The sequence below is a fragment of the Rhinolophus sinicus genome, linkage group LG15 (genome assembly GCF_036562045.2).
Source record: "Rhinolophus sinicus isolate RSC01 linkage group LG15, ASM3656204v1, whole genome shotgun sequence".
NCBI lineage: Eukaryota > Metazoa > Chordata > Mammalia > Chiroptera > Rhinolophidae > Rhinolophus > Rhinolophus sinicus.
In genome coordinates, this window is record NC_133764.1 from 23,862,668 (window position 1) to 23,880,927 (window position 18,260).

General features: G+C 35.3%; 1 protein-coding gene across 1 annotated transcript in view; it reads right to left on the minus strand.

The window, feature by feature from the left end:
• Positions 1-3,860: 3,860 nt before the first annotated feature.
• Positions 3,861-18,260, minus strand: part of APPBP2 (amyloid beta precursor protein binding protein 2) — a 49,990-nt gene continuing 35,590 nt past the window's right edge. Inside the window, exons 7-13 of the mRNA XM_019732497.2 lie at positions 17,867-17,934; positions 17,681-17,786; positions 16,878-17,002; positions 13,850-13,935; positions 12,016-12,206; positions 10,914-11,079; positions 3,861-8,463 (exon numbers count right to left, since the gene is read on the minus strand). Of these exons, the coding sequence (XP_019588056.1) occupies positions 8,210-8,463; positions 10,914-11,079; positions 12,016-12,206; positions 13,850-13,935; positions 16,878-17,002; positions 17,681-17,786; positions 17,867-17,934 (996 nt within the window). The 3' untranslated portion in view covers positions 3,861-8,209. The remainder of the gene's footprint in view (positions 8,464-10,913; positions 11,080-12,015; positions 12,207-13,849; positions 13,936-16,877; positions 17,003-17,680; positions 17,787-17,866; positions 17,935-18,260) is intronic.

Consider the following 18,260-nt stretch of genomic DNA (forward strand, 5'->3'; position numbering starts at 1 on the left):
CTTTCTTGCTAGTAAGTGGCAGATGTAGGATTCCAGCCCAGTTCTAGTGCCCTAAACCACACTAGAGATGTCTTCAGGATATGACAAGCACTCCATCTGGGAGAAGTTCACCATTGGATATGGATGTCTTTAGGGGCAGAGAGCTCTGCCAGGGCCCAGGGCAACCTCAGGCTTGAGCGAGTCTGTCCACATTACCATTCTGTCCTGGGTTGTGCTAGTGAGCTCAACTTCCTGGAAATATTTGGCTTTGATAAGCTCTTTCCTCCAATGTCTTTCTTTTGAGACTGCCCCCAACCACTCCTCCCCTGCCCCCCCCTTTTTTTTTTACCTGAAGTGACTTCTTAGAACTAAACTTAAAAAAGACATGATCCATGATCTACCTAATGTTCCTCCTTCACAAACCTGCCCAGAAACCAAAGAGCTTAGCTCAACCCTACTTACTGAAACCCTGAGTAACTGCCATGATGTGGGTGCCAGCGGAGTCTTACAGGTGCCATCATGCACATGGAATCATCCGGCTAGGCATGATATATTCAGCAAAACTGGAGTTTTCAGTCTCCTCTTCCTTCTCTACCCTTCAGCAAGGAAAGAGGAAGCAAGAAAGGAGTTAACATTTTCACGTGTCTGTAATGGCCCTACCGTATTTCCCCAAAAATAAGACCTAGCCGGACAATCAGCTCTAATGAGTCTTTTGGAGCAAAATTTAATATACGACATGGTATTATATTACTATTATATAAGACCCAGTCTTATATATAAGACCCAGTCTTACAGTAAAATAAGACCGGGTCTTATATTAATTTTTGCTCCAAAAGATGCATTAGAGCTGATTGTCCAGTTAGGTCTTATTTTCGGGGAAACACGGTAGTACTGATCCAGGCATTGCATTCATTTTATTTAATCTTCATAATAATCCAAGAGACAGGTAGTGTCTTCTTCACTTGACAGATGAAGAGCCAAGCTCAGAAATAGAGTAACTTGCGTAAGGCCCACGGCTGGTAAAAGGCAGCTCCTCTGAAGTCCTTCTCATTTTCAGCACCTTGCCTTCCTAGAACTCTCACCTTCTGATAAAAGCTGCCTTTAGATACATCATATTTCTAAAACCTAAAAGTTAAAAACTTGACTTCAATGACCAAATACATACCAGGGATGCCAAAAAAATGTATACCAGTGGACACTTTGGTCAGCGTTTCTCAAGAAGTAGTTCACCGTAATCAGAAGTGTCTGGACGCTGATGGTAACCACTTTGAGCACCCCTTGTAATAGCAGAAGTCAACGTGACTTGTATTCATCTTTTGTTATTGGTATATATACTACAATTTTAACAGTTTTTTCTTTTTTTACTGGGGAACAGTGTGTTTCTCCAGGGCCCATCAGCTCCAAGTCAAGTCGTTGTCCTTCAGTCTAGTTGTGGAGGGCGTAGCTCAGCTTCAAATCCAGTCACTGTTTTCATCTTTAGTTGCAGGGGGCGCAGCCCACCATCCCATACGGAATCGAATTGGCAACCTTGTTAAAAGCACACATTTAACCAACTAAGCCATCCCAGCCGCCCCAGTCTTTTCCTTTCTTAAAATGTGTATACATTTTTTCCAGCACCCTCTGTATATATACTAAGTTAACTTCATCCCAGTCAAAAAGCACCAAAGGTAGTTTTTAAAAGATTTGGGTTTTTGTCTTGTGTAGAGAAATTTGATTACTCTGACGCCAACATAACAGATGCAGAACATGGGCTAGTGATGGATCACAGCCAGTAACAGGAAGAAAAATCCTCATACTATTTGAAGTAGCAGCAAGAATGAAAAACAAAGCCTGATTCTGTGCTGAGCATGGAATTTAAATGCAAATCAACTTTAACTTGTTACATCAATGTTCTACTTCAGAAATAAATTGCACGTGAGGTTTTGTACCAAGGTACTGTCTGGAAGTGATCATTCACAGATTTTTTCAAACTTTATGCACCATGTGATTTAACTGCTTATGCAAGTTGAAGGCCTTTGTCCTGAAATTTTAAAAAAATTGTGGTAACTCATAAAATTTACCATCTTAACTATTTTTAAGTGTACAATTCAGTAGTGTTATATTCACTGTTGTGCAATCAGATCTCCAGAGCTTTTTCATCTTGCAAAACTGAAACTCTGTACCTATTAAGCAACCACTTCCTATTTTCCCCTCCTCCCAGCTCTGACAACCAACATTCTACTGTTTCTGCAAGCTTGACTACTTTGGATACCTCACATAAGTGGAATCATACAGTATTTACTCTCTCCCCCCTCTTTTGTGACTGGTTTTTATCACTTAGCATAATGCCCTCAAGGTTCATCCATGTTGTAGCATGTCAGAATTCCCTTCCTTTTTAAGGCTGAATCATATTTCATTGCATATGTATACCATATTTTGTTCATTCACTCATCCGTGGATGAACATTTGGGTTGCTTCCAGTTTTGGCTATTGTAAATAATGCTATGGATATGAGTGTATGAGCACTGGTTCAAGATCCTTTCAATTCTTTTAGCTATACTGTGTTTCCCCGAAAATAAGACCTAACTGGAAAATGAGCCCTAGCATGATTTTTCAGAATGGTCATAATATAAGCCCTACTGTTATTTCCCTGAAAATAAGACCAGATTTTATATTAATGTTTGCTCCAAAAGACGCATTAGGACTTATTTTACATTACGAGCATCCTGAAAAATCATGCTAGGGCTTATTTTCCGGTGAGGTCTTCTTTTCTGGGAAACACAGTATACCTAGATCCCTCGATTACTGGATTGCATAGTAATTCTATTGTTAATTTTTTAAGAAGCCCATTTTCCAAAGCACCATTTTACATTCCTACCAATAATGGACCAATAATAACCACCCTAATGAGTGAGTTTGCCTTGAATTTTCAAGCTATAGTAATAAATGTGTACAAAGTTAAGTTGGGTGTGGTTTGCTAACATGTAGAATTATATCTATTACAAACTATGTTAAATTTGTTAAATGCACACATCAGCAAAGTTTATAAGCTGGAAAATAGTCTTAACTCTGTAAGTTATATGATCACATGGTAATGGCTTTAACAAAGCTTTAAATAAAATGCTGCGTAAGTACCGACAAGAGGCAACTCAGGTCTTATGGGATGTTTCCCTGTCCACTGAGTTTGACAGGTAAGGCTTTATGCAGGAAATGGCATTCCATAAAAAAAGAGGGAACAGAATGTTCAAAGTCATGGAGGTGTAAAAGGAAAGATTTAAAATTCAGTACCACTGATGGCAGGCCGTGAAGCCGGTGCTGACTATTCCAAATGAAGGGGAGATTTTGTCTAAATGTTAATTTTCTTTATAATCTTTTAAAATTTGGTTTCATTTGCTATAACTGTTCTGAGTGCTTAAGATTCATGCTGTTTCATGGTGGAGATTTTCTTTAAAGACCGAATGTGACCCCACCATTCAAGAGGAAATGAAACACAAAGAGGCTTATCAAATTCCTACTGTTCAGAGGCAGAACTGGAACCAAAACTCAAATCCATGGTTTTCTCCATGATGAAAGCCAGCAGATTTTCACCACGTCTAATCACCCATTTTCAGCCTTTTAGAGTTAGAAGACTAGGGAAAAGAATGGTGTAGTTATTTTTGTAAAATCCCCTGCATTAATGTAGCGTTTGGTCTTTTCCAAAGCACTTTCACGGTCACCATTTCCAAATGCTGTTACCATGTACCTCCTCTGCCACACATCTCACTTTTCTTGAACAAGAGCACTTCTGTTCTAGTTACAACAACTTCTCACACTGTTCTCTAATGAACAGCATGCAATGTTTAAATAATCCCAAGTCCCAAGCTAAAGTGATCAAACTAAATTGGAAACAGATACACTACGAATGCAGGAACACTGTATTTATTAGGTCAATAATTTTTAGCAATACAAGTACAGAATATATCACAATGCTGGTTACAAACATACTTAGTATGGTTTAATGGTTACAAATAATGGTGGGCACTACAAGTTTGTGATAAGGATAGGAAAGGTCATTCTGACACAATGAAGAACTGTCTTAAAAAAATCTACCAATGACCTTAGTTATTTCTATAGAAATTACTGTGGCACTATTAGTGGGGATTTTCATGTAAAGAATTGTCAGTGATTTGCTTTTAATAGTTTCATTAAGACCTTTTTGAGTCTATTAAACTAAAATCCCCTGTTGCTTAATAAAGTATAAAAATAGTACTGACCTGGTAATATTTAATAAAATGTAGCATTCATTCACATCATAAAAGTAGAACTAAACTGAAAAGTTTTAGTTACCATGGCAACGTATCTTCCCATAAAAGGAATATACAGAAATGAGTAATGTTACACAAATTGTACCTGCAACAGTTATTTAGTGATCCAACACTTAACTTGTGCACCACAAACCAAGTTTTCTAGATATCTATATATAGCATATATTTTTAATCTTAAATTTTACTTTTGAAAAAAATGTACACTTCAACAAACTCACTAAGGCCACTCATGCTACCGATACCTAGGGTTGCAATTAAAGAATCTTATTTAATAAATCCTAACGCACACTCCTTCAGATCACCAACAGGGTAAAACCAGTTTTCTGCCTAAAACATTCCTGAGATTTGTGGACAATACAACTACTAGTGTTCAAGCTGGAGATTAATCCAAATGTGAGATTAAAAAAAAAAAAAATTTCCTAGCAAGATCTGAGGTCGTCCAAAGCTAATAAGTGAAATGTTAATTTTTAAAGCAAAAATAAAACTAAGGTTTGCACTTACAAATGAGTTGTAACTTTGCTATCCAAAAAAAAAAAAAAAACAGTTTGGAAGCTGCAAGGCTACAAATTTTGGAGAAAAACTAAAAACCGACTGGCAGTTAACTATACCTGCTAGTTAGCAAACCATTCTTTCGAAAGTATGGCCAAAAGCTTCAATCATGTTTTAGGCATGGGTTGACTGTTCAGCATTCTGTTTGCAATATAAGGAGCAGCCAAGTGGCAACTCGTTATTCATAAGATTGTAGCCTATGCTCTGAATTTTCACATTATGAACTCTTCCCAAACAGCCTAGGAACAAAGGTTTTTGTCAAATCTTTTCTTTTCCTTTCCAAATGATAGCATATTGGGATAACTGTACTGGAGGTACTACAAAGCAATAGTTGAGTTCATTCTTAAGCAGAGGCAGAGCTTTGATGGTAATAAGGGTCCCACTGCTTTGAGCAAAGTCAGCTTTGGGCACCCATAAAAATTATGGTCTAAAAAACCAATTGGCTTCATTAAACTGAATACATGCGTTACTGACCACCTGTGTGGCACAGGAGTGTTACAGAGCTCCCTGATGCACCCAACTTGAGTAGCACCAAACTTTAGGAAAAAGACTGGGTAAGAGAAAAGAAATGAAAAGTCAGGGAGGATGAGACTAAAGACCCCTTATTTAACATTACTTTGCTGAACTTCCAGAAAAATCTTTAAGTTGCTCTAGGCTTCCTTATACACAACCCCACCACATGAGAAGTTTGTGCAAGCTATTGGCTATTGTGAGGTAAATTTTACCTCTTCCTTTGAGATTTTTTTTTTTAAACCCCAGAAATCATGGTGACATTTACTGCTCTAACTTACCCTAATCATCCCTACAAAAAGGATAAATCCCACATTTTAAATTATTAGGGTAGTAGTTTTCACTAGAACCAGAAATAATAGCATATTAGGTAACATTACTAACATAAACTGGAAATCTCTTTTCTCCACCTAGAGTATTTGCATTAAATCAAAGTGTATGGATTTATAGAAACCACACTAAAGCAGTGGTAATAAGGGGCAACTACCAATAATGGTGTTTCTTTTTAAAGAAAAAACTGGCTGCCACTTAACATTCTCACCCTGTGATTCTCGGCTTCTGAATATCATGTTGCTTTATCACTGAGTGTGAGCTAAGCTAAGTTCAAATGGAATTTAGAGTGGATGAGGCCTTACGTCATTTGCTTGATTTTATCCTAGGAAATGCTATGTGCATAAAACCAAAAAAATAGATTAATTAAAAAAAAAAACTTCATATGGAAACATAAGTTTCAAAATATTTATTGAAAAACAATTTACCATGACATTCCTGTACCACAAACATACCACAGGACTCTAAATAACCAACAAAAGTATACAAAGCCTATCCTGGAAATATCTTTGGAGGTATTAAATATATAGGCCCATGAGGATAGAGCTGAGTAACTTAAAAATGTTAGTTCTTGGTCACACAGACTATTTGGTAATTGACAGAGAGGTGCCTCTTGGCATTAGATTGCAATTAACTGGCGTGGGGGGAAGGGCAGGCATGCCAATGTACTCTTTTCAATATCGAAAAGAAAATAATTGAATTTAAAGAATAAACTTAGGTTTTGAAATCATGTAGTTATAATCTTAGGATCTGAGCTTGCGTCATCTCTTTAGGTACCTCCCCCAGTCAATTCCTTCCTGGGGACTTAAAAACACTGGCTCATAACCAACAAGAACTGCAAACAACAGTTTTAAACAAGATGTATTTTTAGGCAGTTCAAAAAAGTGTTTACAATCAAATTTATCTGAAATCTCCAATTAAATTTTCTGTATCCAATGTGGCAGAGTTTAGATTTTTTCCCCCTCACACCCTAACGTGCATGTTAAAAGAAAACCAAAAATTCAACACACATCCACTCGCCCACAGAGTACTCCAAGCATTAGCTAGGAGCAACCATCTCTAACAGCCAAGTCATGAAACCCCTGAAAATAGGGGGGAAAACCCTGATTCTTAACTATAGAGGCACCAAACAGGCCACTATAATAAGAATTGAGGTAACAGCAAAAGACCTTTTTGTTTCTTGGACTGCTACGTGTCACACGTCTCAAATTTGAATATTACCTCAACATTAAATAACCTGACTAGCTTAAAAAAAAAAAAAAATCAAAACCCAATAAAGAGAAGACAAATTAGTGAAATAGATGTATCATTAGGGAATCTTTCCACTTGACTTGTGAATTTCAAGTACAATAACTTAGTTGTACTATTATTTTCCATAAAAATGAAAGCTTTCTAAGACTTGCTTATTTTGGGGCATTCCTTTTTCCACTAATCCCCACAAACCATATAGTAGTAACCTAAAATTCCCATCTGGACAAGAGCTATTTCATGACTCTCAGCAATATATTTGTTAATTGCACTGATTATTAGAGTAACTTTTAAAATGAGGGGGTGGCTGTAGCAGATACGCGTATTTATAGACTTGCTTATGGCATTGCCGTCGTGTGTACCTGGACTAAAGATATGCCACTGAAATTGCCAAATTTCCCTAGTTTGGTGTCTATTATTACATGAATACAATTTTTGCATTATCACTTTTCATTATACATCTAAATGAAATCATTCTACTGATAAAGGTATATGCAGGGGCTAAAATAATAATCTAAAGCCTCTGGTCCAAATAACCCTTCAACCCTTTCTATATTAGGCTGGTCCTTTTTAGATCCTCCTGGTCCTGTTAGCAAATGCTATCAGAGCATCTTACATTGTTGTACCAAAAGAAAAAACAAAACCAAAAACCAAAGAGTTAAAACTGCTGGTCTATCAGCTTTCTATTACTTACAGATCAACACTGGTCCAATACAGATGAATCTGACAGTCCTTCCCTTATAATAGAACTCTGGAGTGGTTGTACCCACTTCTCTGGGTCAGGTAGCCAAACCTAAGTCAGGATGTCCGTCTTCTATTAGTACTTGTGTTAACTTTTCTATACTGCATATAAAGATTTTCCCCATAAAATTTCTTTACAGTACAGTATTGAATACCTCCACAAGGAAGAATTATATGTTAAAAAGTTGTTAAAATCATCCTTACATAATAAGAATGCAACTCTTTTAAACTCTTAAATAGTTTTATTTCGGGGTTCTTTTTTTCTTTCAGGCTTTCTGCAAAATGAATTATTTTTTAAAAAGAAAAAAAAAAAAGATTTCCTGTTGTTTGTTCTACTAAGTTGAAAATACGGGCCAGACTACTTATACATGCGGTACATGCTGAATATAACTGAATATAGGCTTATTCCTATGGACACTCTGCAAGATAGGGATCACCCAAATAGGGTCAATGGACTGGACCAGTGTTTCAATGCAAATTCCAGCCCCAAAAAACAACATGGTTTTGATTTCACAGTATGAATTCCCTGGAATCTGGGAAAAGGTAAATTAGTTAACTGAGGTCATCCCTCAGCAGCTCGGTCCCTCAACATTCTGAGAAATCAGGAAGGACTGTACCACTTCTTCAGTGGACTGGGGGCTGGTGTTGACGTCTTCCAGAGCATCGGTCACTGAATACTGTCGATCTCGCAACCGGTTCCAGTTAGACAGAACATTGTGATATTCAAACACTTTCTCGTAATTGCCAACGGAGTTGTAAAGTTTAATGAGACCTCGGTAATCATATTCTAGTCCACTGTAGCCTTCACCAAAAAGTTTCTTCCCTGAAAGAAAAAAACAACAAAAAAACAAAACAAAGAAAGTAAGCTCAACAATGAAATAACAAGCAGTTTCTACAAGACAAAGAAAACACAAGTTTAATTCTTTAAACAGGGTGGCTGGCTTGGTTTCGTTCCCTTGAAAAGAACAGATGCAATTCTTCTATCAGTGGTCCCCAAACCGGTGCTACCCATAAGCTATCTCTAAGACTTAAAACAAAAATTTTCTCACCTAAAGCAGTTGGCTTCACTAGAATAAAATTACAACCTTTCATAGTTTGAAGAACTGATTTGGAAAGATATAAAAGTAAAGAAAAACAGCAGCACCTCCAACAACAGAAAAATACAAATGCACAAGGCTAATCATTGTAGCATTCTTTATAATTGCAAAATGTTAGAAACAAATGAAAATAGAATGGTCCGATCAACCATGGTACATCTATCTATTCAATGGCACAGTATGCATCTGTACGCAGAGAAGAAGCTCTCAGTTCTCTATGAATTGATATGGAATGACTTATAGGGTATATTGTTAAGTTAGAAAAATATAAAAAATTACCAAGAGTATGCTACCTTTTGTTCAAGAAAGGTAAAATAAAATATTTATGAACATTTGTGCAAAAAGACACACAAAAAGGACAAATGAAAAACTAATGAGGGGGCCGGCCCGGTGGCTCAGGCGGTTAGAGCTCCATGCCCCTAACTCCGAAGGCTGCCGGTTCGATTCCCACATGGGCCAGTGGGCTCTCAACCACAAGGTTGCCGGTTCAACTCCTCGAGTCCCGCAAGGGATGGTGGGCTCTGCCCCCTGCAACTAGAAAACGGCAACTGCACCTGGAGCTGAGCTGCGCCCTCCACAACTAAGACTGAAAAGACAACAACTTGACTTGGAAAAAGGCCTGGAAGTTGGAAAAAAGGCCTGGAAGTACACACTGTTCCCCAATAAAACAAAACAAAAAAAACCCAAAAAAAATAACCCAAAAACTAATGAGACTGGTTATCCACAGTGGGTAGATGAGACGTGGGCAGAAGAAACTAGGAGAAATCATACATCTGAGAGCATACCTTTCTATAGTTCTGACTTTTAGAACATTAGTATTTCACATAACTCAAAAAGATTAACAAAGTAAAGATGGAGAAAATGTTATACAGACATAAACAAATGAAACTAATTATCTTTCAACTGAATAACTACACTGACAAGGTGGAGTGGGGAAGAGAGGAATAACCCAAGTAAATTTCGAACACAGTATTTATTCTCAGTATACACCTTCAGGCTAGACAAAGAAAATTGCAAACAAAGACTGTACTAGTAGTAGGTCTGTTCTTCATAGTACTATGGGTTAACAATTCTAAACTACTTTATGCGTATTTTAGGATCAGGCAAGTCAATACATTATGGATAATGGGGAATCCACATGTACATGAATACATAACTTACAAGTATGACAGAGGCTTAGCACAGCAGAGGGGAAAGGATAGTGTTTTGAAAAAATGGCCTGGGTGCGTGTATCCATATGGGGAGGAAAAAACAGAATCTGATTCCTACCTCACACCATAAACAAAAATCAATTTCAGGATTACAGATCTAAATGTGAATGGTAAATCAGTTTCCAGAAGATAATCTTCTAAAAGAGTATCTTCATGACTTTGAGGTAGGAAGATATTTCTTAGAAAGAAAAAGTGCTACTCATAAAAGAAAAGATCAAGACATTCAATTACATTAAAATTACAAACTTCTGTTCTTTGAAAGGCACCATTAAGAAACAAGCAGTAAAATGAGAACTATATGCAACATATAACCAACGGGCTTGTTATACCCCTATTGTATAAAAAAGTCCTATAAACCAGTAAGAAAACAATAAGACAATTCAGTATGAAAATGGGGAAGAGCTTTAACAGGCACAACATTAGATGATGCCCACAAAATCTTATTTTGTAATATATAAGCCTGAAATGGAAACCATCCAAATGTTCTGAATATCTATTAACAGTAGAATGGATAAATAATGATATACCAATCCAATAATATATCATAAAGCACTGGAAATTAACAAGCAACAGTGATCTGGGACAACACAGATGTATTTCACAATTCATGTTCATCTAAAGAAACCAGACATATAAAAATATACATTGTATGATTCCATTTTCATCAAGTTCAAAAACAAGTAAACCTGATGTTAAAGTCAGGAGAAGGGAGGAGGTAGTAATTACACAAATTGTTGAACTACTTTTGCTTATATTTAACACTCTGTCATAAATGTTCATACTGGTTTCAACATCAATAAATCATGTTTAGGAAAATGTTCCAGATGATTTTTGGGTGGTTCCGAGGAATTCCTGGCAGCTCTACACTCAGTTAAGTCAGTAATAACCCCTCCCTTATACAACATATAAGATGTTGACATGTTGATCTCTAATGAATTGGCCAAGAAAATTTAAAAATAACATACCAATTGCTATAGATCGCAAATAAAGTTTCTCAGCATTTTCATATTGATTCATGTCATAATTATATAAAGAAGCCAGATGTCCCACTGAAAGGGCTACTTCATAATCTTCTTGACCGAGAAGTTGCTCTTTAATCTGAATTGCTTTGATGTGCATTTCTTCAGCTTCCTGAAAAATAATTAAGCTGTATGAACCATTAGATTGTATCAACAATTCTTACCCAATGAGCAAGGTTTTTCTAATTGCCAAAGACATCATATGGACGGCATAAGGTAATCAGATCAGAGAACATACTATGCTATTATTCCAAAAGTTGTCTATGAGAAGCATTATTGGTTTTGAGAAGCTATGCACATAACCTGATGATAGTAATAGTGTTCTGTGCCAAAAATGTTAAGAGACAACTTGCCCTGGTAATAAAAAATTGTTCAACGAAATTAACTCCAAAACATTCCAAATGAAAACTATTTCTTTCAGTTAACATGCTCTAAAATTTAACTGAACCTTGTGAAGAAACTCCATACTATAGTATGTTAATGTACATAGGAGTACACTTCACTTATTGGAGTTTGGGCAATTTTTATTCCAACAAACTAAACTCAGGTTAATTGAGGGATATGTGTAGTTTAATTTTCAGGTAAAAATTAACGTCTTAGGCAGCCATTCTCATCCTTTCCTTATTGCAACCCTAAAAGGGACATCTAGAATTTATAACTCAAAGTTCTAAAAGGAAACTAAACTCAGTAAATTTTTATTGCTACAATTAACAATACTTACAGTATTTCTTGCATACTTACTATGTGCCAGGCATTGTGGTAAGAGCTATACTTAACTAGCTAAGATCTATGTTTTTAAGTCTAACTATAACAAGCATTTGAGCCTTTATTGTTTGATATGTTTCTTATTTGTCCACGGTCTGGATTTTTAAATTTTATTTATATTTTGAGCATATTGTTTTATACTAGCTATTTTCTCATTTTTTTGGTGGAATAAGGTAGGAGTATAACAAATGTATACTTTATTAAGATTACTGAAATTCTTTAAGATTGTACTTTATTACCTTCAGATTATTTAGAGAAAAATAACAGTAAAACACGCTTCTACCTTAAATTTTCTCATTGACTGATACAGTCTTCCAAGGTTTCCATAGTGTTTTGCAGTCTGTACATTAAATTCCCCAAAAGCTTTTTTAGCTAGTTGGAGTGAAGACAGGTGCAAATCATGAGCTTCTTGAAGCAGCCTCTGTTCAGTTTCTTTATTATGACAGTCAATAGCAATTTCCTCTAAAATAAGTGCTAAATAAGAAAGTGACAAAATTAGTGCACTTCCAAACCATCTATCAAAGCTAACCAGACCACATCATTTACAATTAAATTCTGTAAATGTTTTTTGTACATATGTATTTATGTGTTGTTATGGTTTAAAACTGGTAAAGATGAAATGTATTCCAATTTAATGAAAAAAATACAGTTTGGGGGTTGTTCAGTTTTACATAGTGTAATGAATTTCAAATTTAAGAAAAACAATGGTATGCATCAAATTATGTTGCAGAATTTATATTTTACTAGACTGTTATACTTTGCTAATGTGAATTTGTTTTATAAAGCCAATGGAATAAGGAAAAGGCAAAAAATTTTAAATTATGAAACTGTGTCAAGGAGTACCTAAACACTGTTGAAAATTTTGAAACTGCACTTTTATAAAATATATTTAACCAAATACAACTAAAATAACTGGTTTCCTCCTATTCATTTGACTGAACAAATCAGGCAAGAAGACAGTTCAATTTCAAAGTTACATGTAAGACTTTCCAATTCCATTTAAAGTTTTAAAAATACACAGTCTTTTACCAGGTAATTTTGTTTCTAGGAAAATTGTCCATATGTAGAAAAGTAAGAGATTTAGTTTACTGTAGCAATTTTAAAGAACAAAAAGTTAGCAACAATATAAAGATCCAATAATAGAGGTAATATTTTCTCTTAAAAATATTAGAGAAAAGAATATATACCTACACGTACTGAAATGGAAAAAATGTTCATAATATATTAAGTGAAAAAAGCAGATTATAAAATTAAAAAAAAATTCATTCATTCCATTATTGTAAGATAGAATCTTAAAATATTCACCAAAATGTTGATTTTTGGATTGGTGGAATTTCAGGTGAGTTAATGTTTTTCTCTTTTTCTATCTAACTTTTAATTTCTTCAATTAATCATGTATATTACTTGTGTACTTTACAAATGCAAACTGAGAGCGGGGAAAAAACCCCGTTCTAGAATTAAGGTAGAATTTTTCCAACATGCAGGGATAATGTTACCCTATGGTTCATGATCCAATTATACTGGTAAAATAAATGCCTTAAATGAGAATCTTGGTAGTGATTAGAAGAAAAGTTAAAATAAGAAAAAAGGAAAGTGATATTTGGTAAGAGCCTTACAACAGTAAGGGTACATGGTGTGAAGCTGAGTTTCAGGATCCTGCACTATAAAGCTGAAGGTATGTGAAAAACCCATCTTCAGTTTGTTATTCATGTTACTGTGCAATAATCATATGTGTTATTCTTCCATCCTCCCCTCAAAAGAAATGAATGAATGCATGTAAAGGGAGGGAAGGAGGGAAGATAGACATTCTGGCTTATTAACAATGTTATATGAGAGAAGCAAACAACCATTCATTTTGAAACACTGGAAATTCTTAAGTAGAGTTGCATACACATATTTTAAATCAGTGAACTGGCTAGCTTAATAATACATATAGTCTAATCCTAAGCACCGCCCTTGAGGAAACAAACAAATACCCCTATTTTATACCATATATTATCAATTAAAAAATACCAGAGACTGGACATTACAATTGACAGCTCAAAAAAATCCAAAATACACACACACACACACACACACACACAGACACACACGCAAGACTAGATTACAAAGGGTACCTTTCACCCTCTTTGAAGAAGCCAAAAGAAGATGATCTTCAGGTAGGATGTGGGTAATGATACCAATAGCTCTTTCGGCATGAAATCTGTAATACAGATAGATATAGTCTGGCATTTCTTTTTTTTTCACCCGCCCCCCAACTTTCCCTCCGAGGCTTCCTTACCTCCCTTCTCCCTCCAACACTGAGTCATGAAAATTAAACCTTCAGCCCACCATTTGGACAAAAATGTGAAATGCAGATAGATATATTCTGGTATTTCTATTTAGTTACAAATGATTTAAGCATTAAAAAAAATCACAATTTGTAATATAATACTGATGGAATTTCTGGAACTATTTTGTTTGTTTAAACTTCTGTCTGTTGTGGATCAACTTTTAACATCCAATAGATTCCTATCTCCCTCAGAATAAACTGTGAAGTTGTTTCTAAAGCCTACAAGGCTCTACATGATCTTTTACTGGGCTACCTCCCTGACCTCATCTCCTAGCACTCTCAGAAACAATCCAGCCTTTTCCCTCCAGCCACACAGACCCAGCAGTTTTCTCAACAAACAAATCATGTTCTTACCTAGGACTCTTGCACTTGCTTTACTGTTTCTGTGGAATGCTCTTCCCTGGAATATCCACATGTCTCACTGCTGAAAAGCCTTTTCAGACCAGCCAATACCGTATTTCCCTGAAAATAAGACCTAGCCGGACAATCAGCTCTAATGAATCTTTTGGAGCAAAAATTAATGCAAGACCTGGTCTTATTTTACTATAAGACCGGGTATAATATAATATAATATATAATACCGGGTCTTATATTAATTTTTGCTCCAAAAGATGCATTAGAGCTGATTGTCCGGCTAGGTCTTATTTTCGGGGAAATATGGTACAAAAGTCCCTAAAATAATCTACCATCACTCTTTAAACTCTTAGCTTACTTTATTCTTGTTCACAGCTTGCATCCTCATCACCTGACATGTTTGGTTTTTTGTTTATGGCCCATGTCACCAAACAGAAGGTAAGCTATTTGTCTATTTTATCGGCCAATTCCTCTTAAACTGTGAGCCCTCCATCCCCATCTTCCAAGTAATCATTAATTTTTCTCAGATCTGTCTTCTAATTCACTAATTGTCTCTAGTTGTGTCTAATCTGCTGTTTAACTTGTCTACTGAGTTTTAATGTCAATTACTATTTTCCAAATCTAGCCGTATTTTATTTTTATAACTGCTCCCATTAAGATATAAATCATACCACACAATTCACTTATTTACAGTGTATAATTCAATGGTTTTTAGTATATTCAGAGTTGTGTTACCAATCACAATTTCAAAATATTTTTATCACCCCAAAAGGAGAAACCCTGTGCCCATTTAGTAGTCAATCTACACTTTCCTCCAACCCCCCAGCCCTAGGCAACCACCTTTATTTTCTCTCTCTATGGATTTGTCTATTGTGGACATTTCATATAAATGGAATCATACAATATGTGGTCCTTTGTGACTGGCTTCTTTCACTTAGTACAATGTTTTCAAGGTCCATCCATGTTGTAGCATGTATCAGAAGTTTTATTTTTAAATTTGCCTTTTTTCTTTATTTTCCCTCCAAAATATTACTGATTCCTTCTTTTATATCAGGGTCAGCAATTTTTTTCTGTAAAGGGCCAAATAGTAAATATTTTAGATTGTGTGGGTCACACACTCTGTCCCAATTACTTAACTCTGCTGTTGTAGTGTGAAAGCAGCCAGACAATACATGAGTGAATGAGTATTGCTATGTTCCAATAAAACTTTATCTAGCTTGTAAGCCACTGTTTGCCAACCCATTTTCTATCTTTAATCATTTAAGAATACTTACTATATAGCATCAACCAAAAAGTTCTGTTAAGCTACATTCTTAGAGTACTATGTTCACTATATCTGCTGACTTTCACTCACAGAGGAAACGTTTCCTTATTTATTTTTAATTTTTTTAAATGATGAGTTAATCTTCAGTAGTGCTAGATTTATGGAAAGTCTGTATGGCTTGGGTTGAGGGTTAATTATTTCCACAAGAGTTTTACATTTTCTCCCAAAAGGCATCCCAAGAGAACTAGCAGTCTCAAAGTGCTTTTCAATATTTTTCTCAATTTTGGGGTTCCTGCATACATGATGCCCAAACACAGAGGGTACATGTCTGCAGTTACAAATTCCCCTATGAGGAATTTATGGTACGTTTCCTTGTCATGGCTCTTGCCAGTGGGCAAATTTTTTTTCCCTAGTCCCTGAGGGTGCAGTCTTCATCTTGGCTTCACGTGGGGATTTCAGTTCTAACTCACAACTTCCTGTGGGCTAAATGCCTTGTCTCTTAAACACAGGAATGTTGTTCAACCAAGGTTACAGAAACTTCTAAGCTATCCCACCACCCCAGGGCAGTTATACCAAAGTTTGGATTTTAATCCATTATTTACTCTTTTGCATTTTAGTCCATTGTGGTCCCTTGGGGATTTCCTCTCTTTTGCAAGCTCAGTTATTCATTTAAGAAGATGATTGTTTTATTCAGTGCATTTCTGTGCATTTTGAGCAAGAAATGTTTAGGTTAAGTCTACCATTTAGCCAGATGCTACTGAATTACTCAAAGTATTGAAGGAAATATTCAAAAGAAGACATATTCCATATGAAGATACAAAAGTGTCAATATTAAACTATATACAATCTAAATGAATGGCTTATAAATTGGTATGATTTTAAATAACTTCAAGAACATTTTATGGTGACGGAAGGTTTGACTTTCGGTGGTGAGCACACAATGCAATAATATACAGATGATATATTATAAAATTGTACACTTGAAACCTATAATTTTATTAACCGATGTCACCCCAATAAATTTAATAAAAATAAAATAAAATGAAAAAGTTTAAAAAACAAAACATTTTAGGCATCATGTTAAAGCTCCCAGACGACAAATTTAATACATAAAGTACATTAAATACTACTATTAGGAGAACAAAACAATAGCAATAGCATTTAATCCCTCAATGAAAAGGAATGTGGAACTTACAGTGCATTGTCAAATTTCCCAGAGCTATATTGGTGAACATAAGAAGAATAAGCCAAGTCTTCATGAGCTGTTGCTACATGGATATTTTTGCCACCAAATACTGATTGCCGAATGTCAAGGGCTGCCTGAAAGTCATGAAAATAACTGATAACACTGTAAATCCTTAGTAACCACTACCCAGTTAAATTAAGCATCCTAGTAGTTTAAATATATATTCAATCCCTCAGTTTTGAAGAAAAGTTCTGCTGTATTTAAATCGCAGAACATAAAAGTCACCTATAAGGCTTGATTTTCTGAAGATTGGTTCTGACTTAAAAGGTTTAATAATAAAAATCATTTATGATTCTTGGGTATCACATCAGTGTTTCCCTCAATGCCCTTCTTCAGAAGTGAACTATAAAATCAAGGCTACCTTGTCTACAGCGATGGCATAACACATCATTTACCTGAGAATGATTAAGATAAGGCCTAAAATAATTGTTAGTGACCCTCCTTGCTATTATAAAGGCAGCTATAATGACTTACGCTCAATCAACACAGACAAGCCATCATCTGGGCAAATAAGAAATGGAAAAGTACTCTTAATTATGAGCCCACAACCCAACAACTCTTTCCTTGAATGACTCTCTTTAATTCCTAAAACATTAACTTTTAAGCTTTCTACATATTATTTAGTAAAATAATGGTGTGCCATATACAAGGAGGGCTCAGAAAGTTTTTAGAGTGGTTTATACACTGCAAACAAATACAGGTCAGCAAGTCGATTTAGGATGAAAGAAAAACAAGTGTAACTATTAACATACCTGATAAATTGCAACAGACTGACAGATATTATCTACATTGAGTAAGTAGAACCCATAATCTAGAAGTGTATCAGAGTATTTTGGGTGTTTGGATCCAAAATGATCCCTATAAAAAGATACAAAATTATTAGGATATAAAGTAGAGACAGATAATTCGAAATGGTATTTTTAATTGCAATCACCTACCGTGCCAAATACACTGCATGTTTAATTAACTGTTCTGCTTTCTTAAATTCACGTTTTACAACACAAGCCTAAAGATAAAATGAAAAATTGTTAAATAACTCTTAAACAGTTAGTGTCCTAAAATAGGTATAGTTTACATATTCAAACTATAATGGTCAAAAAGAAAAAAAAAATCTTCAAACATAAGTTATATTTATAATTTCTTTCTTTCCAAGTACTTGAAAATTCTATTATAAACAGATCTATACATATTCTGGGAAGTTATAAAGCTTAAAATTTTAACAGCCATGCCCAATACAAATCTGTTATAACACCATACACAGTTATTACAATATTATTGACTATGTTCTCTATGCTGTACTTTACATCCCTGTGACGATTTTGTACCTGCCAA